The sequence below is a fragment of the Cydia pomonella genome, chromosome 14, assembly GCF_033807575.1.
Source record: "Cydia pomonella isolate Wapato2018A chromosome 14, ilCydPomo1, whole genome shotgun sequence".
Classification (NCBI taxonomy): domain Eukaryota; kingdom Metazoa; phylum Arthropoda; class Insecta; order Lepidoptera; family Tortricidae; genus Cydia; species Cydia pomonella.
Window position 1 is genome coordinate 13424498 of NC_084716.1, and position 27902 is coordinate 13452399.

General features: G+C 35.5%; 1 protein-coding gene across 3 annotated transcripts; it reads right to left on the bottom strand.

Moving 5' to 3' along the window:
- Positions 1-6644: 6644 nt before the first annotated feature.
- On the bottom strand, positions 6645-20943 carry LOC133524998 (uncharacterized). 3 transcript variants are annotated; one of them, XM_061861183.1, is made up of 3 exons: positions 20704-20943; positions 8087-8312; positions 6645-6828 (listed from the first exon to the last, which is right to left on the bottom strand). In XM_061861183.1, exons 2-3 carry the CDS (start codon positions 8269-8271, stop codon positions 6666-6668), a joined length of 348 nt encoding a protein of 115 aa, XP_061717167.1. In that variant the 5' UTR covers positions 8272-8312; positions 20704-20943; the 3' UTR covers positions 6645-6665. The 3 variants fall into 3 exon arrangements, with proteins under 3 accessions (XP_061717167.1, XP_061717166.1, XP_061717165.1); XM_061861182.1 differs by lacking the exon at positions 20704-20943 and adding an exon at positions 10908-11026; XM_061861181.1 differs by lacking the exons at positions 6645-6828; positions 8087-8312; positions 20704-20943 and adding exons at positions 9488-10063; positions 10908-11400.
- Between the last annotated feature and the right edge of the window lie 6959 nt (positions 20944-27902).

The following is a 27902-nucleotide window of genomic DNA, read 5'->3' on the forward strand; positions in this document are numbered from 1 at the left end:
CTATAATTGCGTACTTTTCATGTATGGACTCCCACTCAACTATAAGATTCCTTTCGATGCGCTGTAGTCAACGATAAAAAAATTACCATTCACGTGCCGCCGCGCTCCTATAGAAAATACTAAAGGGGCGCGGGGCGGGAGTCGCGCGTTTGTCTACATTTTTGTTGAGATACGTACAAATTTTCATTATTTAGGTTTTATAGTAAAAAAGCATTATTTTAAATGATTCGTAGAAAAAGTATTGTATACAATGGTGATATAATCAAGCTTTTAAATCTCGTACCTTACTTAGGCAACTCAGCAAGCTTTGTTGCCTACACATGGTACTGAACTGAAAAGCTCTCTATTATGACGATCTTATTAAAATACTATTTATTTTTATACCAATTACTTTTAAACATAAAATTAATGGAATCGTCGTTTCAGAAATTTGATAGTGTTCTCTGTCCCATTTTATGTTCACAAACTGATTATAACTTCAAAATGTTGTTTGCGAATCTTTGAACACTTCAGCCTGCGGTCCAATTTAACTTGTTTTGATGCAAACCGTTCCTAGTTGCTGGATGTTGCCGTTCACTTTAATTGCTCCGCTTTGATTATGCGTCAGATGTACTTCAGGGGAAGGTACTTTCATTGGGAAGTAAGGTAATACGGGTTTTTAATGGTCTGAACAAAACTTTGTTCACGAAGTATTTACAGCCTCACTTCGATATTGTATATCTATCGGTTACAGGCGTTTTTCTCAGGAATCGTTTGGCGTATATCTTCCATTTAAGTGTTGTGTGGAAACTCGTTACACTCGTGGTTCAATATTGGAATCTTTCGCTTGCTCGTGTATCAATATTAGCACGAGCGGTTAAATAACCACTGGTAAAGTAAAACAAATAATTAATATTTAGTATCCGGGATTTCCAAGCATCAAGTTATCGTGATCGGTTATCAATGCTGAGTTGTCGTTAGCTTGGTAGATTAACTTGAAACTAAGTAAGACAGTGTATTCACTCAATTAGCTCTGTTCAAAAGCGTTAGTCGATTGGCTGATTCAAATTTTGATCAAAATCAAATGTTGATTCATCGAGTTAGACTTCATTAGCTTAGTTTGTATTTCGCGTTATTGACACTTTGGAGTTAATACTTATGAGGCAATATCGTTTTAGATTATTGTTCTGTTCGTATTTACCATTTAGAAAGATTCTTACCTAACGGGGTTCTAAGGAAATAATATTTAGTAAAATAATCTTTGGTTTGATAAAGAAAACAAATTGTTTGTTATGAATTCTTCCCAATTTCACACGATATATTTATAAGTAAATAGTAGCATAATATATGTATTTCCAAGTACCTATTTCAACATAATACCGAGAAACCTAAATTCAAATAAAACCTTATTGCCGTGGCGCCATCGACAAAACGTGTACAAACAATGGAATTGTTTTTCTGTCTAAATTCTCAAGCCACATATAAGATTAGGGCGTGCCATACGTTCAACATAATCCCGAGGAGATCTTCACCTAAATGACATATATCAAGTTAGTTAATTTATTCTGTAAATTGGCCTTTCTTACACATTCATATTATGTACCTACTTTCGTGCACTAATTAAGTACCGCGTATTTGTATATAATAATATGTAACAAAGAGTTGATAAAATCGCAGATATATGACCTATTATTATACCTACTTAGAGTAGTCGGTACTAAAAGTGAGTATTTCTTCCTGATTGGCTCGAAAGCACTGAAACGGAATACTCACGCGAATTCCCGCCAATTATTAGTGGCTAAATGTCGCACCGAACCCTTTCTGCCAGGTCGGGAAAGGGCCGTAGATGACATTTAGTGATCCAAACCCGACCTGACCTCTGATCTGACCTGCCCGTGAATCCAGCTTTAAGGGCACACCCCATTGATTGCTATGTAAATTGGTTGTAGGCCATGAAATGAAAACAACATTAAAAACTGGAACTGTTAATACCAAATATCAATTTGTATTCGGTGAACTTTAGCAAATAGGAGCCTTGTTTGTGTTTGTTTAAATACCTACATAGTGATTGGCTATTAATTTTTATTGGCCGTGTTAATAATAAAATTAATTGAAAGTGAAATTAAAAAGTATAAACGCATACAAAGTTCTATTAATGGCTTCACACTCTACCTACAGTCAACATTCTCTCAAATTTCTTATCTTTAAGACGGAAGGGGATGGCCGTTTCTCCATACAAACGAAGTTCCCCTATTCCTCTCTGGATATTGACATTATGGAACATATCTTTACGTAATTTGATTTGTATTAACCATAGCTATGCGTCTGACTTTTTTCGATTTTTGGATTATTGTAGAAATTAGGAGCGAAAAACAGATTTAAAACAGTTTTTTAAATATGATAATAAAAAAATCTAAAAAAATCAAACGTGTGGGCATAGCTGTGGTTGATATACAACAAATTGTGTCAAAATATTTTCAGTAACGTTAATATCCAGAGAGGAAAATGAGGACTACGTTTGTATGAAAAGGCGATTTCGCACGGGTCCTCCACCTTCGTCTTAAAAAATATAAAAAGTGCGTCAAACGATAAAAGTTACATACGGATTGCGACTTTAACAGAGTTGCTGCTGCAGCGGGAAATGGACGATAAAGTACGTTACTGTCATTGTCGCTTTGCTGTCGCAATTAGAACTTGCAATCTGCGACTTATTCTAACAAGGACTGCGACTACAAACACATTTTCAAAGAATCTTTCCAGTCTCGTACAATATAAGTTCATTTGAAGTTCCTAAGAAGCACTAAGTACATATTTGCGCTTTTGTCTGGGGGTAAATCTTATGGTGCATCCAGACGTATAAAAATAGAATAAATAAATATTCAGGGTTTCGGAGACAATCTTACACAGATCGATCTAGCCTTAAATTAAGCAAAGCTTGTTCTATGGGTACTAGGCTGCAATATACATGCGATATTTATAAACACATACATATATACTTCACAGATACATTCTTGCCCAAGCTGAGCCCTTTGCTCCGCTCAGTTAATTCATAAGGAAGTTCGTTTTTGTCTATGGCTTGTGTTATTATAGCTTTTGGTTCCCCTAAGCACTACGCACATAGACAATAAGAGAAAGCATTTCTAAGGCGTGGTTTGAAATCAAACGTTGAGTTTAGAAATCTAGCTCGCAGTTCTTTTTAAGAGGGTCAAAGTGTACTCCACCGCCTTGTTGATGGCAGCCCTTGCTGTTTGTGCACTCAATACAAAAGTTAGCTGAGTAAATTCAATTCCCGGCTAGGGAACTTTGTACGTGAAAATACATTAGTTTCTTAGCGAAATGAGCTGTCATTGAGCAGTCAAATTAAAGTTTGTTTAATTTATTTTACGGTGTTGACTGATGTCGGTAATTAGTATAAAGCTTTGATTCCGAGGAATATGATTTGGGGAAAGCGTAAATTAATTTGAATTGGGAGAAAACTAAACATTTCCCAGCTCCTGCTTTGGAGTTCAGAGTTTGCGGGTCAAGTCAAGCTCCAAGTATTCCGGTAAAATATCTGCTTATCTACAAAACATCGCACCCATTTGGTTTTCAATTATTTTGTAGGGGAATTCGGCGATCACCGTTGCCCGTGCCAAATCTGATATGTGCGCGATTTTTAATTAAGTAAATTAATTAATATCATGTATTTTGTTGCTAGCTAACTCTTTGTCAAATCGAGTAATATCAACTTTGGAAAGTGCAATATCGTAATGCAGTTGCAAAAAAAACTAGACAGTGAAATAATATAATTATATATATAAAAAAAAACAAACGGAAATTGATAATTAAATTCGCCATCAGTATCATATAAAATAACAATATCCAAAATTGCTATTATGAACCAAAAAAGTGTACGTATACCATATTTATTTCCGCCAAGATAAACATCACAATTATGGTTATTACGAGACCATCAAAATCCGTTCATTTCGAACCGCTCTTTCGGATATCAAACACGAGTTTAAAAATTAAATAAAGAATCCAAAATAAAACGCAAAGTTTTAAAACAAGAAGTAACCAAGAACGAATAAAATAATGAAGGTAATCTCTAAGTTGATTTTGGTAGGAGCGGTGACAATTATCTTCGTCTCCTTCGCGTGTTGCCAAGACGATGCAAACGCAGCCACGACGGCTGCGACCACAGGAGGGGAGGAGGAGGAAGAAGAACCTCAGAAGAAGGGTTGTTCCATCTGGTGCTGGATTCAGAAGATAGCCATGTTCGTTATATCTCAGTTGTTGAGCGGTTGAGCTTTGGGTAATAAAGGCGTTTTCAATTTCAGTAGCATTTTTATATTAAAAACTGCTGTCCATTAAGCCAAATGAATAGTAAAAAAAAAAAATCGCTTCTGTAGATTTTCCAGTATCTTCATTCATATCTCAAAGTTTTACTATACTATACTCATACTATATACTACTATAATATATTCATACTACCTATCTACAAGTTTGTTATGCTAATATGCTAAACGTATTAGTTAACATCAAGAGTTAATTTACTTAGCATCTGTTGCGGAATATCCTATGAATAGTGATTGTTCTGGGTGATAAGTACCGCACTATGAACTCCGACTTAAGAATATTATTCTGTATATTTCGCTTTAAATTTATAAACTGGAATTTCTATACTCGTGAAATCATAATGATATGAAAAATCTCAACAGCGTGAAAACCATGTTGCTAATAGGTAAAACCTCAGCAACTTTATTCGTTAGTATTTCTATAAAACGACGATTGGAATATTTGAATTTTTTGACATTACATTTATACATCACTCATGTATAATCACTATAATCAGGCTAATGTATAGATTTTAATTCACTAAAAGTCCTTTAATAGCGGGATAGACGTAAAATATAGCGTAATTTGGAAGAAAAAGTGGCGATTCGTGTAATAACTAATTGTAATCTCAGACGAATCACTCAACGTATCTTACTATATATATGTGCGGCGGGTAGCGGATGTTGAGGGCGTTACGTCTCAACTATCACATGGCCTGGCTAATTGCATATTATGGATGTTAATTTCCTTGTGATCTAGCCACGTCTTGATCACTGAGCGTAAACGATTCGCAAGCAGTATACATAATTGGGAGCACGACATGGTCGGACATCAATAAAAATATGCTTACTCATTCTTATTTAAATTTGAATTGGTATGTAAGCGATTGATATCACATCACCAACAAGATTAAAGTTCTACGGACATACGACAAATCAGTCTGCTTTGTTCGTCGCAAATAGCTGCCGGGGGATAGTAAATCTGAATACAGTTTCCATGTAAACTGAGCTTAATCTACATGAGAACTGCGCCTGTGGTCGGTTCTACCTCACTACGTATAACATCCGTAATATCAATTGAAATAGTAATTCAATTGTTTACCGTTTTCTAGGAGTACAAATAAAATATTCAGAGATACATATTTTTCAATGGCTGCTACAATTGTTATGCGTGGCGTGGTGGGTCAGTCTATTTATTTATTTATTTTATATTTAATCTTACAGTACAAAAGGCGGACTTAATGTCTATCACAGGATACCTGCAATAATAATTATACGTCGATGTGCGTGAAAGTAATCTGGCACAACCCCAGTTACGAAACCTTAAGAGCGTGTGACATATTTTAAATAGTGTAAATACATTTTCAATGTGTACACCCTAGAGAATCCATCAAAAATGGAGGTCCAATAATGGTTACTAATTCGGTTTGAATTTGGATTCCGAACGAAGAACCGGATATATCTTTTTAACACAAAAAATTAAATCCGCTGCTTACCATAATTCTCAATAATTAGAAGCCCTTAGTTAAAGTTAACGTCTTAAGATCTTAAGGTTAAGTTATTTTAAGACGTTTAAATTTAAAATTATATTGTATACTGAATTGATTTAAGTCTGTCGTCTATCGAAGCAATAAAACCAAAAACAGGCTCCTTAAAGTCCCGATGTTATAAGACGTCGGTATAGAACTGATTGTAAACCGATCTTTTGATGTGTAGCGTGCTCGCTGAACCTTGAATTCACCGAATCCTCTTGAGATCTCTCGGGAATTAGCTTTGAGCGTCTGTGTTTGGCTGTTGCCATATATGTTGGTGTGAGTATACTTATACTATATCTACTAGGAAACGTTGAGACACGTTTATTTGTAGGTACCTACCCGACTGTACGGCTTCAACAAATTAGTATTAGTCGTTTGATTTTACTGTTTCGAATCTTGACATCAGTTTAATAGATTTAAATTATTGTGTCTTATTTTTCCCGTACACGGGACAATGTTGTTCCTGACTATTTAGGGGACTAACGGAAACGTTTTTGAAAATTGCATGAAATGTGTGGGGTGCACTAAGAGGATGGTGCCTATGCCCGTGCCAAGGCAGCACCCGCCAGGGAACTATTGAGAGGTAATGGAATCAAAATTGTATCTACTTGACTTTTTAGTAAAAAGGGTGGACTAAGTATCGGATAAGAAACAGGACGCCTACCTAAAAAAACGATATCCTATATATATTATTTCTGGCGCTCAATGACTTCCCCTCTGTTAGATAAAGAGCGAGCTTAGATAGCTCTATTGCGACACCGGTGATAAAGGCTGTATAAAAATGTATCACTTGAATTTATGCAAACTGGTCAGATAGGTGTTAAAGTTTTTATTGTTATAACATGATCCTGTATAAATGCGTGCAGTCGTTGAAGATCTTGGCGATTCGACAGACGTCCTGGTTGTGCGGCGATTCTTTGGCGAGCTTGATGCATCGAGCGCCCACGTCGGCGATGTTGTTCAGCTGAACCAGTTGGTGCGCTGTTTCTACACGTTTTCTGAAAGATAGTTTGTATTTCTTTTAATTTTGGTAGTAGTTTACATAGCACAAACTTAAATTATTTAACCACACTGGGTATAAATTAATTCAATAGGTATACGGAAAAATGCGCTTTAAATCAGTTTTTGACGAAATATATAATTTCATCTATAAACCTCTATTTCATCTATTTCCTCTATGATGCGTTCAAAAACCGCAAATTACGGCCAGCATAAAGATAAATTGTTTTGTTATAGCTAATTTCTTAATTATGTAGCAGTCACGTATGTATCATGGGTTAATTTACAGCATTTAGAGGAAAGTTTAGCGTAGGCCGCTACTCCATGCAAACGTAGTCCCCATTTTCCTCTCTGGATATTAACACCACAGCTATACCCCTACGTTTGACTTTTTTCGATCTTATGATTATTGTAAAAATTAGGAGCGAAAAACAGATTTCATACAAATTTTTAAATGCTCCTAACTCTTATAATAATTAAAAATTCTAAAAACAACAAACTTAAGGGGCATAGCTGTGGTTAATACACAAACATTTGTGTCAAAATATTTCACAGGCATGTTGTGAGCTTAATAATTAAAACCGAGAGTCAAATAAAGAAACAGTAATCAAATTACATGCAATCTTCCCCATCACACTGCGGGACTGCTCCCATGAGATTGCTATTTCCATTCCCTCTGGATTGATATTTACATTATTTGAGCAAGAAATAAGCCAGTCATGATGAAATTTATATCACAATCTGACAAATCTACTGAAAAAGAAACGACCTGACACTTAAAAAAATGGCTATAATTTTTAATAAAATTGAATAGCATCCAAGTTAATCACTCCAAATTGATCCACAGACAATCAGTGAGTGTATGAGAATTACACGAATGATTATTGTTCTATAATCGTAATCAGTCTATGTTTTTTACATAAGTACTCGCATAAGAGTATTGGTCACTATCCTCTCCTAATATACGAGAATCGAGATATTTAGTGTCTTAAGAATAATGGCAATTTACAAACCTATAGATTTTTCTGCGGATAAAGATAATATTCTTATAAAGTTTTTCTGAATTTTCACTGAAGAATACTAAGTAAAAACGTTTTATTAATGGCCTTATTCATGAACACGCTAGAAGCCTCAATTAGCAATTAATAGTTGTTCTTAATCAGTCCTGTTGATTTATTTATTTGGAAGAAAGGGATAAAACATAAATGAACTAATTATAAATAACCTTACCTTCTCCTCAATAGTATCTCAACTTACTTATAAACATCCAGATTAAACAACCCATTCGGCGTCATAATCCCGAACTTCTTAAGCACACAGAAGATGATGCACGCTTCGTCAGACTCTTGAAACTCGACCTTCTTCGGCTTAGGGAACATCTCGGAGAGGCAGGACTCTACTACCATATCGCTGAGCCGGTCGTGCGTGTACATAACGGACATTTTTGCCGACGCACAGCTTGCTAGTAGTAGGAGGAATAATGCTGGAACAAACGTCTTGTTCAATACTTACGTAGTAGTACATTGCGCTCCATGACTATAGATCTACCATTGACTGACGCGGTTGGGAAGAAGTTATTATGGTCAGCTATGGACTGGTTGAAGGCTTGGCTGCATGAAGTTGATTTTTATTAAAGTAGCTAAGTAAAAATGTAATATATAAACTATTTTACTCCTTAAATCAGCAATTTTCTATAAGAAGATCGCTGCGAAACTTCTTAACCAGCTGTCTAAGATAAGTGGGTAGACAAGACATATAATATTATAAAAGTAGAAAACATGTCTTTACCAATTGAAGAGATTTTTAAGTCAAATCATGGTGAGTTTCCTCACGATGACTAGGATGACTCAGGTAGACTGGGTAGGGGCCGGGCCGGAGTTTTCTGCGCTTCGTTTTCTATGGAAAGCACCGCGTGATCACCGATCAGCCGTCATAGAAAGTGACGCGTAGGAAGGCTCGGCCCGGGCCGGTCTAGCGTGAGTCATCCTTAATGCTGATGATATTTTATTAGAACACAAATCTGCTCCTTTGCATTCCCCCAAATTTGTATTACAATACATACTCTTCCATTCAACACCCAGATATTTTATGATACATATGTTTTACCATATTTCCTACTCTATTCTCCTAAACGTACTGGTATTTATACATATTAATAAGTAAGTACCGACAATATCTATTGAATTGGATAATTTATTCTTAGGCGCGAAAGTCCAAAGATAAAGATAATATTATATAGATTAGCTTGAAATAATTTATATTGTAATTTAATATTATGAAAGAAATAAATCTAAATCTAACAAACAGGAAAATAAAATTTGCTTACAACAGGAATATATTAGAGAAGTGATTGATTCTGACAAAAACATTGTTTATTTTTACAGTCTTATTTGATGACCTAATTCACTCCGATTGCCATTCAAGGAAAATTATTGTCGGTGTACCAAATAATAAAATAATTATTATGGACAAATAATATATCGAGAGATAGGTACATAAAATAACTAACTAGAATTGCTACAGTTTACCTATACATATTTACTTATCAATCAGGTGTTAATGTTGTTCATATTGCTAATGCATTTTCTTTTAAGGTAGGTAGTTTAATAATAGAATTGTAATAAATAATAACTTGTGACTAATGAAAATCATTTCCACTTCAAGTATTTTTATATATATAATAAATTTTGTTTCTGAGAATTATATTTTATTTATAAAACATATATAAGTACGCATTACAAAAATCTTATTACGAAATCATTCGTTTCATTGAGTACACAATTTAATTATAGTTTTCCGTTAAGGAGATGGCATATAACTGCGTACAGTCGTTAAACACTTTTGCCTTCTTACACACATCATGATCTAAATTCATATTGTTAATGTTCTTCGCACACGTGTCGCCCACATCCGAAATGAGAATCCGCGGGTCATATCTATGTATAGCCGCCACTCTTCTGTAGTAATTTCTTACGTTGATCACTCCATCGTTGGTCATAATCTTGAACTTCTTGAGCACACAATGTATTATGCAAGGTACGTCGTTTCTATCAATACGTAACGGATACTTGTAGAGCTTGCGCGGATACATTTCGCTGAGGCAGTCTTGAACCACCATGTCGCTGCTTTTGTCGTGAGTATACAGTATTGATAAGGATGGTTCGTTGTCCAGCTTATTCGAGAAGAACTTATAAGCGTTTACTGATAAGGCTAAAGATAACACCACGATGATTTCTGAAATGGTTGTTAGAAATAATTATCCTGAACTTGATGGCACACGTCTCAAATGTTATACCACTTCGCCCTGAGTAACCATTTGCGGGAGCGGTTACGGTAGTAAAAGTTATAAGGCAGAGGGTTATACAAAAATCTCTTAGGTAGGTACTATTAATGATACATTGATTGAGCAAGATGTGTATAATCTAAGACAATTTTGTGCTTCGAATTTGACAGGTAAACTATCTAGTTTACCTGTCAAATTCGAACTCTGATTGTCAAAACTTGACGTTTGACAATTCAGTGACCGCAAAACATATGGCGCAGTACAGCGCCATCTGTTTTGAATGTCTAAATAAGGGGCTCGTTTATTTCTTAAGACTTTAACCCTCTTACAATCAATTCTCTTTGGTATTATTTAATATTTTTGTTTACGCGACGCTCAAACAGTAAAAACTGAAGTAGCAAGAAATATGTTTTTAGGTTACAAAATTCATTATTAACAGAAAAACATAAATTCTGAAGTAATTATTAATGTTACAATCCATAACGTGCAATAAAGTACTTGCAATATTGCTATTTAAAATTATTATACTGATGTAACTTTACCCAGAGCATAACGTAACACAAATGGATTCTCTCTAATCTCTAGGAAACTTTCTTATGATCTACTACAAAAGAATTAATCAAAAGTTCCATTTGAACATTAAAAAGATTCTTTTGTTGCCGGATTTTCCCCACGTTCCAGCGTCTGTTTAAGTCGGAATTCTTTTACGATTCGCTTCCATTAAGTTACATCATTTAGCAATAAAAAAGTATCATTAAGATTCCGCATTAAAACTTTCTTAATTGTTAAACTTACTTTCCATTTTAACTTTTCATGTATTCACTTTTTAGCTAGCACTGCATTGTACCCTCAGCTCAGTCACGGATATTGTGCGAAGTTTTCTTAGCTGTGTTTAGGCTGTAATGCGTTGTTTCGGAAACTAGGGCTTGTTTTATGTATTCTTGAGGGTAAAGGAAACAATGTGGCATTGTTAGCGGCGATAAGATCGGCTTGGCGACGTAAAATAGCTTGCGCAGGTGTAGAGGCAGGTGATGTAACTAGCGTGTTTCTTTATGCAGGTTTAGTTAAGTTATGTAGTTTGGGTTGCGAATAGTGATTATTGGTGGTATTATTGATTGTATGTTTAAACGATTGTCAAATATTTTTTGCACGGTCCTCAGTCTTAACGCTATGAATAAAATGATTAGTTTTCCGTCAGGCGTAAAAATTACAAACTCTATCGCTACTGAAATTTAAAGTATGCGGTGAATTTAAATAAATAATAGCCTTAACTCAGCATTAGGTATCAATCAACATACCTATTTTTATGTTAATTATGCATTCAGTTTTCTTTACTTACTTCATTGCCTTTTTTATTTTCTACAACGCCTTTTTTATCATAAATTGATTACTATTATCGTAATTGCAATATTTCCTATTGCGTTTTACATTTTCCATGGATTTTGGATAGTGGTACCATCGCCCGCACTGTTAACAGACAGTTAGTAAACCTTATTACAAAAGGCATAAGGTCCACCAATTGTTGCTGTTTGTATTTGTTATTGCCTAAGTCATAACTTAGGTAACAAGGAGAAAAAATCAGGCTGTTAGCACAAAATTATGGCGGACGTAAATCTTATTTAATCATCCTTAGATAACCAGCAACAACCTGTTTTTTGGGAAATTATATCCCCCTTGGAGTCTAAGTAACTTAAGATGAATTGCCTGTAGGAGAGCACATTAATATATTCTGGAAGAAAGATATTAAATATAGTCCAAGAGCTTAGAACAGCTTATTCATGTGGAAAACAATCGTCAAAATATTATGTTCGCAGTATACTATGGGAGGATTGCACCACTCGAAAATTGGAAAATTGAATAACGTTAAATATATGCACCCGGGTATGTCCTTCAACTACGTTCAAAAGAGAGGTATGGGTACTGTGAATGTGTTTGTGTTGTAGGGCATAGCACAGCAGATGTCATTCCAGATCTAGAGCAGAGCCCAACAACTAGGGAAGTACATCAACCTTACAGAACCAAATAACACTAGACCCCACTCATAGTGTTGTGTTCTTGCTGGTGAGTAAGGTTGCCAGAGCTGAACGAGCGTACATAGGCTAAGGAGACTGCTTACCATAAGGCGGCTGCTTAGAATAATATTAAAAAATATGGCGCATAGAGAACCGTAAAATTTTAAGGACAAGTAAATTACTTAAATAAAATATGACTGACTAGGTACAGAGGGTTTACAGCAACCCGCTCATAGTCAAGGTCATACTCGTAATATAATATGTATAAATAAGACATTTTTATTTGTAATATTGTCTTCGCTCTTTACAGCGTTCGGGGTAAATGAGCAAACAGATTTTTTATTCATAGTAGTATCTGAACATTTTTTTTGGTAATTCCCTCTCGTTCGTGAGAGATGGCCTCAGTGGGACGTATACCTAACAATACCGTTAAAATGTACAACATTGATAATTGTCCTGAAATATATATAACTGATTTCCTCTCATAAACATTCGAAGTTCCCAAAAATTGATAAATATAATTACATTATCTAAATCTGGCTCTCGGTCTATAACTGTTTTTGTGAATGCGTAACGTTGTCATGATATCGCTATTCTAGTCTGCTTTATTTATTTGTATTGGGATTATCTCTTTTATGTTTTTATTTTAACTATCCGTGATTTATCGAGCATATCTGAGCATATCCTAGCATTTTTTGCACACATCATTGTGTTATATAATAAGAAAGGAATTATGCTGTGAATTATTTAAAGTTTATTTTAGAGAATATACTTAAAATACGTTTTTAATTAACGCTTAAAATCTCATAAATAGCTCAAGCATGTTGGCAACCTTTCTAAATTAAGTACAGGATTATGTAATTGACTATTGCTAGACAGTAGTCTAGCAATATTAAATACGTAACTAGTTTGAATGTTACGTGTTAGGTAAATTATGTAACGTATAGGTACATGTACGTAATTTTAAACAATAGATACATTATTTGTGATTGGAATAATAATTTGTATTACCATTATTGTAGAAGTCTGACGCCATAGAGTTAAAGGGTGGTGAGACAGAATTATAGAGAAGACCTCCAATGCTCGAGCGGGTTCGTTTCGTACCGGCCGGGTTCGTACCAACGTGGCAACACGGGCGCGGCAAGTGTGAGGTCATCTTTGAACCCGCTACAGCTCGCGGAGGTCTTTTTGAATAAAATATTATATTTACCATAGCAGTTCATATATTAATTTAGATATCTTTGTTATATTTCTGTGATTATATAAGGTATAACAAAAATAGTGGGGATCCGTATAAGGGCATATTTGGTATTTGGTATCATGATCTGATTAGGAAAAAGTACCCGAAAAGTTTTTTGACGCAATTTTTTTTGTACGGTAAGTTGACCAACCCTCCATAAGAAAACCAAAACTTTTCGCGTCAATTTTTTTTTCTTGTCTTTTTCCTAATCAGAATAAGTTGGTATTCCGAATATGCGGTCTAAAGGATCCCCCCTATTTATGTTACACCTTGTATGTAGTATCATTAATTTTACTTGAATTGTGTTTGGATTATTATATAAATAAAGATATATAAATAGAAGGCACCAAAATCATCAAAAAAATTATTTACTATTAAAAGAAAAACACTTTAAAGCTTTATTTTCTATCAATCATCGGATATTAGTTGTTGTATAATATAAAGAACAATTCGTTTTAATTTACAGTAACTATCACATCCTTTCTTCTGCACCTGCACACTTTTCACAGTAGTCGTAGTTTCATAGTGATCTATGTAGCACGCTGATGTGTATATAATAATCGTTATACATAATACAAATGAAATGGTAAATCTGTTTCTAGTCCGCATAATGTTTTTCAATATTATATAATAATGATACAAAACACGAGTAAAATACAATATGATATGATTTTCAATTAGATGAGTTGATGAGTTATCAATGGAAATCACTATTTCGTTTTTTTCTGGAGTTTATGTAAAGTGAATACAGGAAATGAAGCAATCATTAACATTGCTCTTCACAAAATATTTGAATCAATCATTATATCAAGTACAAACAGGAATCACAATTACTAAAAGCATACATAGCGCAGCTTATTTGACAAACAGTTTATTACAACTTGAATATAGTAATAAATAAAGTATGTACAATTTACAAATCAGGTAGAATTAACAATTTTTTCTGTAGTAAAATGGATGAGACTCAGCGAGCTAAAGCTAATTAACTAACCAAAGTGTTTTCAAATGGTCTTATGACAGCATGCGGAAGCGTATTCTGAAACAAATAAAATTAATAATAATAAGTAGGTACCTAAAAACTATAAGAAACTGTATAGTAAACACCTCTATAATGGAACAGACAGCAGTAATGGGATGGTATGGACTGTAAACCAAGTATTTAACATCAGTTTTTAAACGCAGGCAACATTTTACCGTTAATAAGAGCTGCTTAAGTTTAATTTTTTCATTGAAATTTGTTAATTTGACATACATCCCATGACTGGAGCAAAAAAACTTAGTTTTAATTGATTAATAATATTGAAACCAAATGCAGTGGCTTACATTAAATACATATAGAAAACATAAAGGAAGAATTGGACATTCAACTTTTAAAGCATAAAGTGGTAAGTAGAAATTTTACAGATTTCGGTGAAATATCAAAAATAATCCAAAATTTTTCTTAAATGTCCTATGATTGGTGCCGTTAACATAATTAAAAAAATATTAATATTATAATTAGAGCCATTTATGAGTTTTCCAAAAAAATATCTTCATATTAAAGCATGTAAGTACCGGTCTTTTGCTTGTATAGTATTTTATATCGTACGAAGGTGCTTGGCTGTTTTTATTATAATTTTTTTTAAATAATTGTTGTTCCAGAATGTTACAGTACAGCCAATTGCACTTTCCTTTCAATAGTCACCTATTACGATTTTCAAGATTTACAATTTGCAAATATGGAACACAGCTTACATACAAAATACATATAGTTATATACAAATACCACCAGTAGAATGGTTGACACACAAATTGATCGCCCATCAACCAGTTACTATTTTAGAAACGTCACTTCAATACTTTAAAATCAATTAGACGTCTAAGCACTTCGTTGATGAAGTCGTTCGAGATGATTTACGTTAATTGCAGCTGTCTTTAGTCTCCGTTATTACGAAGGACTGATGTTTATGAATGTTTAGTGCTCCTTCAGGTCTTGTTACTGTCAAAGTATGAAATACTGTTACAGACTTTAGCTTTTGTCACGCCGACGCTGGTAATTTATGCCTCCTATTACAAATAACATGTTTTCTCTAAAGAAAATCGATCTGAAAATTACTTGGAAGTAAGAAAATAAAATACTGCTACAGTGCCTAGCCTAGACGTTATTTGTATCTGTATACATAATGATATTTATCGTGTAATTAATTGTCTTAAAATCTTAATACATATAATATCTAAAATTTGGCTTATATAATTAACTAACTAACTATTGTGGCGCAGTGATCCAAAGAGGGTATTGTCCTCCAAAACGAGAGAACGCCACCTGTCCCGATCCTGTGCCACTTCCTGCCAGTTATCGCAAAATAACTAAAAAAAAACTAAAAACTAAAACTAAAATAAAAACAAATTAAATTAATTATTAGTTAAATAAAAACTATCTTAAACGCAGGCAACGCAGCAGAAATCCTCAAGAATACATACTCGTATGCGCAGAAAATAATAATGTCGCTAATAGGCTAGATGTCATTTTTTTTATTATTGGTATCAATCGATCAGGTTTGTTTTTAGGATCAAATCCATAAAGGCATGGGACCCATTGCTCTAAAGCAATACAAAAATCAGAAATGATAGTCAAAGTCCGACAGTCGTACTTCACTCGCGAGACGCTCCTAATAAAACGATAAGTGAACGTGACGTCACGGTCACTGAGAGCCTCTTGAAGTATGGAAAACAATAAAACTGCGATTTTGTCTGTGAAATATTGCCATCCAATCTTTTTTGAATAAAATGAAAGGAATCGATCGTACCCTTACTTTATTTTATTCCTTTTTGGAACTTAAAAAAACTTAAATTTTGAAACTTTCAGGTCCTTTTTTTTATTATTTCCATACATTATTTTAATATCCAACTTATTGCGATAAATTGATATTTATTTTAATTATTTAAACAGTATTTACAATAACAATATACATAATGGATATATCGCAATCGGATTGTATAATCCGCCGTATTACATTACGGCTAGCTGTTATCAAAAACAGGGCCTTTTTGAAATGCGGCGGTTCAAAAATTAGCCAGATTGTCATTGTGATACGTCCGTCAATAAGGCGGCCCACGTTTAGCCGCATCGCACTACTATTTAGATTGTAGGGCGACCATACTTACAAAATTACAAAATAAAACAATGTTTAAATGACGGCTAGCCATAATGTACAAACGACAGATATATACAGAGGATTACTATAACTAGCTTAAATCTAAAATAGGCCCTTGAGGATTGTACCAAGGATGCTCGCGGCATTTCCTCGTTGTATCGCAATACTGACTGATACGTTGTGCGAGGAAGCCGCCAGCTCTTCGGTCACCAGTTCTGCAAAAACTTGTGCGTGCTGGGACCCCAAGGACCTGGAGTTTCAACGCCAAATGGTACTCTCTACCGAGGCTCTTCTATTCAGTATGTAAATACTATCTACGCCATCCCTCGTCCAACATTGAGTTACTTTATTTTCGACGTTAAAAATATCTGTATTTGAATATAACAAGACATCGAAAACTTACGATATTTTTCTTCGTGTATGACCGTCTTCAAAAGCACATTCCTCTTGTCAAAATGTACTTTTGAATTGGCCTACTTTACGTTTCCGTTTCAGATGTGAAAATTGTGAAAATGTATTTTAATATTAATAGGTAGAACTTTAGGTAGTACTTACATTAATTGTATAGGTATTTTTAGAGCTCAACGAGGGTGTGCGTGCAGTGTTAGGGTCAGCAACGCGCATGTAACTCCTCTGGAGTTGCAGGTGTACATAGGCTTCGGAGACTGCTTACCATCAGACGGGACGTATGCTTGTTTGCCACTGACATGGTATTAAAAAAACGGATAAGTTACTAGTAGGTTAAATAAGGACATAGTAAAATTAAACGGTCAACAACCTAATATCCAAACTCGATACACAAAAGTAATGTTATAACACTTTTAAGTAAATGAAAGGTGACATTCGGATGGCAACTACAGCACCATTACTGTTGCGACATTACTGCTGCGACCTTAACGCGGGCGCTGTATCACTTCAATATCCTTGATAAAATGACTGACGGATTGAACGTTCTAATTGCGTCAGTAACGCGGCTACGAACGTGACTTATTTTATCAAGGAAATTGTCGTAGCAGTAATGCCGCAACAATAATGCAGCAGCAGACATCATGAACAGTAATCGCGTTAACCTATGAACTTTCATCTTATATAATCTCTAGTATGATAAATTATGCACGTTTACAGTAATATACAATCATAACATTTTAATTTCGTTGGCACTCAGAAAAGTATATATTCGGAATTTATATTGTGCAGAATCCCGAATAGAAAGAAACGCGATAGTGTAAAAATAACGACTGTAATCAAATTCATGTAAAGAATGTTGTGTGGAATTCATTGTAAAGGTTGTATTTTAATATCATTTATTATTGTCTATGTTACTTTAAGTTCTTTTACTATTTCATTTTTAAATAATTTGAAATATATTTGATGACCGGTCTGGCATTGTGAGTAGTGAACTAGTGACCCTACCTATGAAGCCGATGGTCCCGCTTTCAAGTCCTGGTAAGGGCATTTATTCGTGTGATGAGAATGGGTATTTGTTCCCGAGTCATGGATGTTTTCTATGTATTTAAGTATTTATAAATATTTATATATTATATATATCGTTGTCTAAGTACCCACAATACAAGCCTTATTGAGCCTACTGTGGGACTTTAGTCAATTTGTATAATAATGTCCTATAATATTTATTTATATTTGTTTATTTATAACATTATGGCAGTCAGCGAATAAGTTTGGTGCTGTATAGTTAGTCTCTAAAACTACCAAAGCCCCTTTTCTTTATTCAGAATCGCGAATAGGAAGAAACAATAATGACATAAACATCGAAAAATCCGTAAATCACAAAATGTTAATTTCTTGGTCTCGTGGGCCCAGAACAGTAGGCATATTTTCGGAATCATTTTTATAAAGTCTCCGAAAATTGGTTTATATTAATAAAATTGCCTGGCTCGTTTTAATTTCCGCTCCCAGTGACATTTTTCCGATCCGGCCGACCTTCTGGAAGCTTCGTAAAATTTGCTATTATTTGACTTTTAATCTATTGTTCATAGACATATAGTCGATAATCCGTTGGACTTTCAAGATAGTTCTGATGACTTTTTATAACCGTGTTTTGCGGTCAACCTAATAATCGCTTTGTTTTCTTAAGTAGGTACCCTGCTAAGTCGTTCGGATAAAACTAATAATCGGCCAAGAGCATGTCGGGCCATGCTCAGGGTAGGGTTCCGTAGTTACCCGCCAGTCAGAATAAGTCAACTTGGGATAGTTCAGTATGGTTTGGTTGCGGTGGATTGCTTATGTCAAATTTTGACAGGAGTGGATTCGATCACTAAACTTTGTCTATGGGCTTTGGCGAAATGTCGGTCTCTCATCGGTCTATTCAGCCACCAAAAACGGTATCTCTGTGGTACCACACCATTAATCGTCTGCAATAGGCGAAAGGGCCAATGAATGCCGAGGTGCATTGATCAGTCGTCGGGTACGTGTGGTTTCAACAACTTCTGCAGTGGCTGTAACTATTTACAAAACCGATTTAATGTCTATGAATGTTAATCGATTTATTTATATTTTATTTTGTGTGTGTGTAAAACATTAAATAATATAGGTAATAAACACAAATTGACTAAGTCACATAGTAAGATCAAGAAGGCTTGTGTTGTGGATACTCGGACAACGATATACAAAATCTTTAAATACATAGAAAATACCCCTAACTCAGGAACAAATATCTGTGCTCATCACAAAAATACCCCTTACAGGGATTCGAACCCAGGACCATCGGCTTTATAGGCAGGGTCACTACCCACTAAGCCAGACCGGTCGTCCTTATAATAATGAAATAGTATAAATTTATATTTTCCAAAACGCAAAATAAGATCTAACATTGTGATTTTTTTATTAAGGGAGTTATTGAAACTAATGAAGTTTAAAAATACGAGTAATCTTAATAAAAGCTCGTTAAATTTCCAGCTAGTATCCATGTCCCCGTTCAAACAAACTTTGTGTAAATTATGTTACAAATTAAAGTTATATCTTCGTAATATCAAAAGATACACGAAGAGATAAATTCCCTCGTAACAATAAATCGTGGCCTGTGTAGTTAACGCCCGCGCAAATAACTCCCACGCCCTCGTCAGACGTCAACACGGGCTGAAAGTGCATATTCATGTGTCCACGCAGGACAGAGGTAAGTAGTCCGATTCTGATTAACAATTAGTTACAGTTACGATCCTATTTTGATACGACCTCCAAGATCGTTCACGCTGATTGGTGCATGTGAAAGAAGTGAAAGTCGAGCGTGAGATGCGCGCCAATCGCCAAAATGATCGTCAAAGTCCTAATATCAAAACCAGTCTAAAAGCAAAAAGAATGCAAATTGTTAATTTAGAATTGACCTCGAAGTCATAGTCTCAATTTCCATAGAGTTTCGTCTGAAGTTTTGGTCGTAGGTAATATATGTATAATACTTTTTCTACAACAACTGATCGCATATTTTAAGCCTTTATAAGGCGGCGGGAACATATTTCCCACATGATTTTGTACGTTGTTTCAACGTGATAGGGTCAATTTTGCATAATTTCTGACACTTATAAATAAAAATAATAATTCACCCTATTTACTTCCCACTACTGGGCACAGGCCGTAGAGGTAGAGGTTACATTGTGTTGTGAGATAAGTTTAATGTCGAAAAGGTCAAATCATTCTGCATATGTCAAAGTATTTTACAGATGGCGTTAGCATAGGTTTTACCCGTCAATCCTACGAATAGTGTTGAAATCTTTTTTTTTTGTATTTTATAGCCTGGCTGTTTGCTAGGTCATAAAATATAAATGCATAACAATATTTAAGCGAATTCTCATAAAACAAAACAAAAGACATGTTAAATGTGTCTTTCAATGGAGACTTCTCTAGACCCTCTCCTTATGCTCCTAATGTATACCCGAAATAACAACTGTTACTTGGCAACTGTTGAAACTAATAAATTGTATCAGGATTAATATCTACAAATGTACACAGTATTGCAATACAACATACTTATTCGTATTCTCATTCCTTGTGATACATGTGCATAAAGACCATTTTCTGATGGAAATGTCCTTGTACACATGAAGCATAAGGACTCTTCTCTGAGGGTAAGCCATCAATAAAAATTGACAGTTGCCAAACTCATTCAGCACAACTCCGACTCCTTTCATATTACAAGTGCCACACACTGTACCCTCGCTTTCCTAGCTGTATAGAAAATGGATTGAACTCACATTTATGTTTCTCCAGACGTTTCAAACGAGACGTTTCATTGTCTTGTTGCTCGCAGGAAGGCTGGCGCAACGGGTATCACGTGATGTTGATTTTATGTCAAAATGCTTACGGAATCACAGATAATGTTTCTCTGAATTCCAAGAGCAATGTATTGTGACCAAAATTAACATTTCGGTAATTTCGTCGCTCAAGGTGTTCTTCCAATGGCTTACCGAGTCATCGAGTACAAAATTCAGATGGACCAGTTACTGGTACTGTACTTTCAGTACTGTACTATTAAGGTTACAGTTGGGTAAGTGTGATGGTTGCTGGATTTGCTGATGAAGTTTTACTATAACTTTACCGCGGCCATACCTATAGGGTATTGAGCATCTGATTCGTGTACGCTTGGTGAATGGTATGAAAGCGGCCAGGCATGTCGGTCAGATATCAATCGCACTCTGTAACAGTTTCCGTTCGTTCCTGGTAATTTATGTCGGTTTTGAAATATCGTATTGTTATGAAATATTTACTGTCTGATTTACTTTTAATTAGTATTAGAAATATTTTGATAAAAAAGTCAGCTTGAACGGATTACTCCTTAATTTATGATTATTATATAGGAAATTGTATATGAAACTGTGGCTTTCCAACAGAGAAAGGCCTTCCTTATGCTTCATGTGTATAAGGATCCTTCTCTGATGGAAAACCACTAATAATCACCAACTTTGAGACGGAGTTATTCATAAAACTATAAAAGCCTCAATCAATTTACTTTATGTTTTATCCCTTTCTCACTAACACAAAAGGCAAAATGACAGATCAAGACAAGCGATTAATAGCTAATTGAGGCTTGTAGCGTGTTTAGAATGACGTCAATAGAAAATACTCAACTGAATTATAATCTAGTTTTCATTGATAAAATTTTCTAAACATTTCAACAGGCTTTCACCATTAAACTACCACGTCTGGCAAGCCACTTTGTATTCATTTTGCCCGGTGAAATAATGGGAACTACTAAAACTAAAGGGTATTGAAATGCAAAAGGCGCTTCGCGGAGATAAATGGACGGAAACAATTAGAAACTTGTTTCATTTAGTTATTTAGCGACGACAGAGTAGTGAGAAACACAGAAGAAATTGTAGCTTCACTTTCAACTAAATAGAATATTGTTATATTGTTTAAAATAACTTGATTTGTGTTTCATATTCCCTCTCGTTGTGTACAATCCTGCACTAACTGCAAGTTTCTGTTTGACCCAATGGTAGACTGGTAGAGAATGCCTTAAGACATTAAGTCCGCCATTTGTACAATTTTATATCGTGCAACAAAGCTTAAATAAATAAATAACGAACTAACTACCAATGGCAACTTGCAAGTCGATATGAAACTTGGTGTACGTAAACCCGATGATCCATACTAATATTATAAATGGTGTGTCTGCCTGTCTGTCTGTTACTACTTCACGCTTGAACCGCTAAACCGATTTAGTTTTTAGTATAGAGATAGTTTGAGTCCCGGAGAAGGACATAGGGTAGTTTTCATCCCGGAAATCATATGCTCAAATCGAATGATGGCCATTACACATTACCTAGGCGTTATTATAGTTGTCTCTCAAATAAGGGAGTCTTTATGGGGAATCAATAAAAAGCAGATCGGATAAAAAATAACCTACCAAATTGCTGATTACACGCAGATGAAGTCGCGGGCAAAAGCTTGCAATACAATAAATAAATAAATAAATATTATTACACAAATTAACTAAGTAAGCTATACACCGTGTTTTTTTTTTGATTTGCGTTAATTTCAAGGGTGCATTCCTGAGCTTAAATTAAGTAACTTTCTCAAAGACACCGGTATTCTAATTAACTCCATTTCAGAGATAATCAATATTTTATTTTTATCTTATAAAGCTCTTACGAGTGTGTACACTTACCTTAGGGCCCGTTCACATATTGATTAGTGTTTAGTACGGGTTAATACATTTGCTACTAAACGTAAGTACTATCTCGGACGATCGATGTTCGAAATGACATTGACATGTCACAGTTTTCAGTTGTTTGATTGAGATAAATGTAATGCCCGTGCAACAACAACGCTATATGCAACATTTAATTACTTTTTATAACAAAAAAAAAAAAAAAAAATTAAATAATTTTTTTTTTTTAAATTTAACTATGTCATGTAGTTTCCCTAAACGTGCTTACCAATACCCCGAAGTTAACGGAATTCAATAAAAACACGGTGTATAATATATAATTATAAATACATAGAAAACACCCATGACTCGGAAACAAATATCAGTGTTCATCACACAAATGTATGCTCTTACTAGGATTTGAACCCGGGACCATCAGCTTCATAGGCAGGGTCACTACCTACTAGGCCAGACCGGTCGTCAAAACAACAACGATAATTTGATACAATCGTCCTGGGGGCCTAGCCAAAGTGACAGACGCAACGAAAAGTCCTGTGATTGCTCCAAGGTTAACTGGAAGAGATCCTTTAAAGGCATAAGTTCGCCTTTGTACTAATGATACATGTTTTTTGTCCTGTTTTGTTTTCATTTTTGTACATTAAAGTCTTTTACTACTACGTGATCATTTTCATACATTCAGTTTCGTTTGGTATTTTCTATATACGATTGTTACTTGGCTAAGCCCCCTGATCTGATGGGGTTGAGAGATGGATAGTTGAACACGTCGTTAGCTACTACTAGAAGTTGATGCGTCGTAAACAGAAAAGTCTGTAAACATCATAAAATAAATGGGCTTTGAAGTCTTATTTTCTAAAGATAGGATGTGGTTTATACATATACTTACAATAAATTGTGTCAAAATATTTTCAATAATATTAATATCCAGAGAGGAAAATGAGGACTACGTTTCTATGAAAAGGCGATTTTGCACGGATCCTCCACTTTCGTCTTAACAGCGCGGCTTACGTGGGCGATGACTCGCGATTCTCGCGAATGCGACGCGGCGCGGCGGCCCATTGGCATTCGGAGATCGCCCACGTAGGACACTTCCATAGGTATCAAAGGATTGAATTCGCCCGCGCCGCGCCGCGCCGCTTCGCGTTCGTGAGTTATTCGCTCAGGTAAGACACTGCCTAAGGGTTAGTTAAGTCACCATTCGACATAAAATCTTGTTAGCATTTTTATTTTTGTAATCAATTGTACCTAATTATTTTTTATGATATAGGAGGCAAACGAGCAAACGGACCATCTGATAGTAAAGGAACCTGATAGTAAGATTCATACATAAAAGCAGAGCAGCTGGGAAGGGTCAGGTGCGAAACATTTTGCATCACACTTGCTCGAAAAAGATCTTATTTCATGCAGGTGTACTGAAGGACAAAGGCCTAAATTGTTTCCACGGGAGTTATACCTTAACCTTAAGTTGTAACTCCCTAGGGAGTTATACCCTTTTTTTCTTATTATATCACTAATTCATACAAACCAAGTAGCGTAAATGAGTTTTACTTTTTAAATACTGACGTTTATAATTGAATACGTGGAAGTAAGAAATAGCGTGAGTAAGAAGTATTTCGCTTAAAATTTAGTGTTTTCTTCGCAAGTGTGATGAAAAACATTGTGTGTAACTCCGGGGGTAAGAATATTGCAAACTGCGGCTGTCCGGAATTACCTTCCTCGCTTCCAAAATTTCACTTACCCCTCGTTGCACAATGTACTATTAAATGGCCTTACTGTTCTTCATCTGTTTTACTACTTTTGTTCACCGCTAGAACACAAATTGGTTCTCTTAGTACCTTTCCAAACTTCTTGAATATTCATTTAGTGCGTCGTCGTGTTGTATTCAATGAACAAGTAAAGAAAAATAATGACCTATTTGAACTATGGTCGTTTATTTAAAAATAGGAAGAACATCATTTGTCGGATGTCTGCTGATGGGTTTTAAATTAGTTGCGTTTTTTTATTGACGAATATACATAGGTATGTGGTAGGTATATCCCCATGTAGTAACCAAAGGGCATAATAAGATTTACCTATGGAAATAGGCTATCTAGTTTTTGACATAACTGTGGCCCTAGTGAAAAAGGGTACAAGTCTCTGGCAGTTTAGGTGTATAAGGGCATAAGTGTTACGTGGAACTTGCACCCCTTTACACCTGCGCTGCCAGAGACTTGTACCCTTTTTCACTAGGGCCACAGAATTATGGACTTTTCATTAACCGACTAAAGTTCGTTCATCTACGATGACGCGCAGTTTTGTCAAATATAACCTTTAATTACATGACAAAGTACGCGTAAATGACACGATCTATATCCGATAACTTTTAAGTAAACAAGTTCATGAGTATGGAGAGTGAAAGAAAATATCAAATTTAAAGTGAACCGGCGGTCGCTGTCTGCAGTCGAAAATAAAATGATACATTTGGGCATATCTCCGAACTTGAAAAAAGAAAAATATGACTTTGGGAGAGATATAGAATTAAACATTTTAAAATCGTTTGCTTTTTTTAAAAAATATGTTTTAAGCAGCTTATACTTGAAAGTGTTCTAAACCACGAAACTAATATCACAAGATGTCAGGCGAGAAGCGACAGCTAACCGCGGATGTAAATGTTATCTATCGCGAACACTAGGAACTAGTCGCGACTTGTAACTAGTTGTAACCGAACGTGTACCAACTTGGCAGCCATTGAAGATTACTGGGGAATAAGATAACTCACTCCTTTCCTCGAAGGTAGGTTAACCAGATTAGTTATCAAAAATAAACGCAATCAATAGGTTCTATCTATTTTAATAACAAAACATCCGTGACCACACACACACACATTAAATAATATATATTAAAACGGGTCACTCACGTATTTTAAGTCAACGGGAGCACGCATCGATAGACTGACGCAGACTGCGGGCTGCAGCATTTCGCAATCGATTGCTCGGCGCGGGCGACTTTGAGGGCTCCTCTACACGATAGCCCATCGTACGCCAGTCTAAGGGACGCAGCTATGCAGCGGAATGAGATAGCAATATCACTCGCTCCCTCTAACGCATAAATGCGTCCCTTGGACTGGCCTACGCTGGGCCATCGTGTAGAGAAGCCCAGACGGAAACTACCCTCATTATCGGCATCATTGTCAAATAAGGGGTTGCATACTACTCTTATTCTTAAGGTTGTCTGGAAGAACTCGGTTTTTAGCGATAAAACCGCTTGTTATTACCTGGTTCTATTTTCCTTTAAAGTTTATTTGTAGTTTTACATGTATGTAAAATGTATAATTGATGGTGAAATAAAGAATATTTACTTACGTACTTACTTACTAAGTCATTCACTAAAGGTTTGTCGACACTAAAACGTGATCGACCTGTTATAATACATTCTAATAGGTGAAAAAATACCACTGATTTCTATGCGACTGGCAATTTTTTCTTCGCAATTACGGTATTGGTCCCATAATAAAAGCTGATTAGTATGACCTATAAAGTCACTACGCAGAGTATGGCTGGCAGAGAGAACTACTGTCTTATTTCATAGGTATTCTGTTTGCCTATCAAATCAACATACTAATGCCTAACAAGTGTAGGTACTTTATTTTTAATGGAATCACCTCGCCTATTCTGGACTCAACTCGTCCTCGACCGTAAAAGTTAAATCTGGCAGTAAAAAGATTAGAAAGAAAAAGTGGATGTAGGTTGGTGGTGACGAAAAAGGTAATGGTCTCTTAAACAACCACTTATTTGCAGCGTTTGCTGTAGAAACCCTAGGGCCGCGGAGTAGCGACGCCCATATCCTTTTCCAGAGTTTAAAAAAAAAACTGCCTGAGACTGGGTGACCCTAGGGCTGACTCATTTTTAGACTAATGAATAGGCATCGCTATCCAGCGGGGTAATGTAGCCATGGCCTCACGGGCACTCTTCCGCCGAGATAAACCTGGGGGACTTTTTATAGGGTTTTTTCTTTATTTTGTGAGATTTTATTTAGTTAGTTTATATTTAATTTGATTGTACTTAATAACCCGCAAAAACGTCGAAATCGAACAGATACTAGCTGAGCCAAATATCATGGGTGTCACAAAGATGCAAAGGCTGCGGTGGCTCGGTCATTTAGAGCAAATGGGAGCCGATCGGGCGGTGAAAAGAGCGTTTGAGGGAAAACCGATAGCACGCCGCCCGGCCGGTCGTCCTAGGTATCGATGGGCGAATGTGGTGGCTGGTGGACACGGATCTGCGCGAGCTCCAGGTTGAAGACTGGCGAGAAACTGCACAGGACCGGGATCGGTGGTGAGCAGTCGTGTTGGCCAAGGTACACTTTGGGTTGCTGCGCCATAGGAGTAAGTAATTAATAATTAAATATTCATGGACTCAATGAATTTTGCAAAGAAACTTCTTCATCTCGCGTTATGCAATGTAATATTATGGCAAATGCGTCACCAGCGTAATATACCTATGCTTGTCTACCTAGACAACTTTCTTTAGTGCGGTATTCTGTAGTTTGCACGTGGATGTGTCCCATAATTCAATTTCGGAGAAAGTTACCGAAGTTTGATGGCTGACTATAACCAGATAGGGTAGTAGGTAGGTATATATATTTAAGTAGGTACTATAAAACTAATCTAATGATGAAGCAATGAGGACACAAACACATAAAGTAAAATTGTGTATTGAACAAGTATTTTATGACAAAACACTTATATTACTAGACATCTATTTGTTGAAAAATTTATTTCACAGTAAAAGGCAAAAGGTGTACAAAAGGCGAATCATCAGATTTTCTCTACTAGTCAACCCTCGGATCAAACAGAGTATAAGACGTGTACCAAGGCAAATCTAAGCTATCTATTTGTTAAGTTTTGTAGCTAAATACTATCCTACACTTAACGTAGTTATTGCAGTCACGGCAGGCGCAAGGCGTTCGCTATAAAGTAAAAAAATATGCCGAGTACTACAGCTTGCTACGAAGCGTTGAAGTTAGTGGCAGATAAATTAGCTAACTACTAACTCCTTTGCAAAAATATTTACAATAATCGACGTTCCATCACATGTATTATTTTATGTCTTTTACAAAAAGATATTCTGAACCACAGCAATCCTTACAAAGTATAAAACATATTACTCGTATAGTATCCATTACTTTAATTGAGCTTACCGTATCCTCAATACAAGCCTCAGTGTTCCCATAATTATTAATTATTTCTATTCAGCTTTTAAGCTCCGTTACTAATAAACCTGTCTATAATAGTAGCTTATCTAT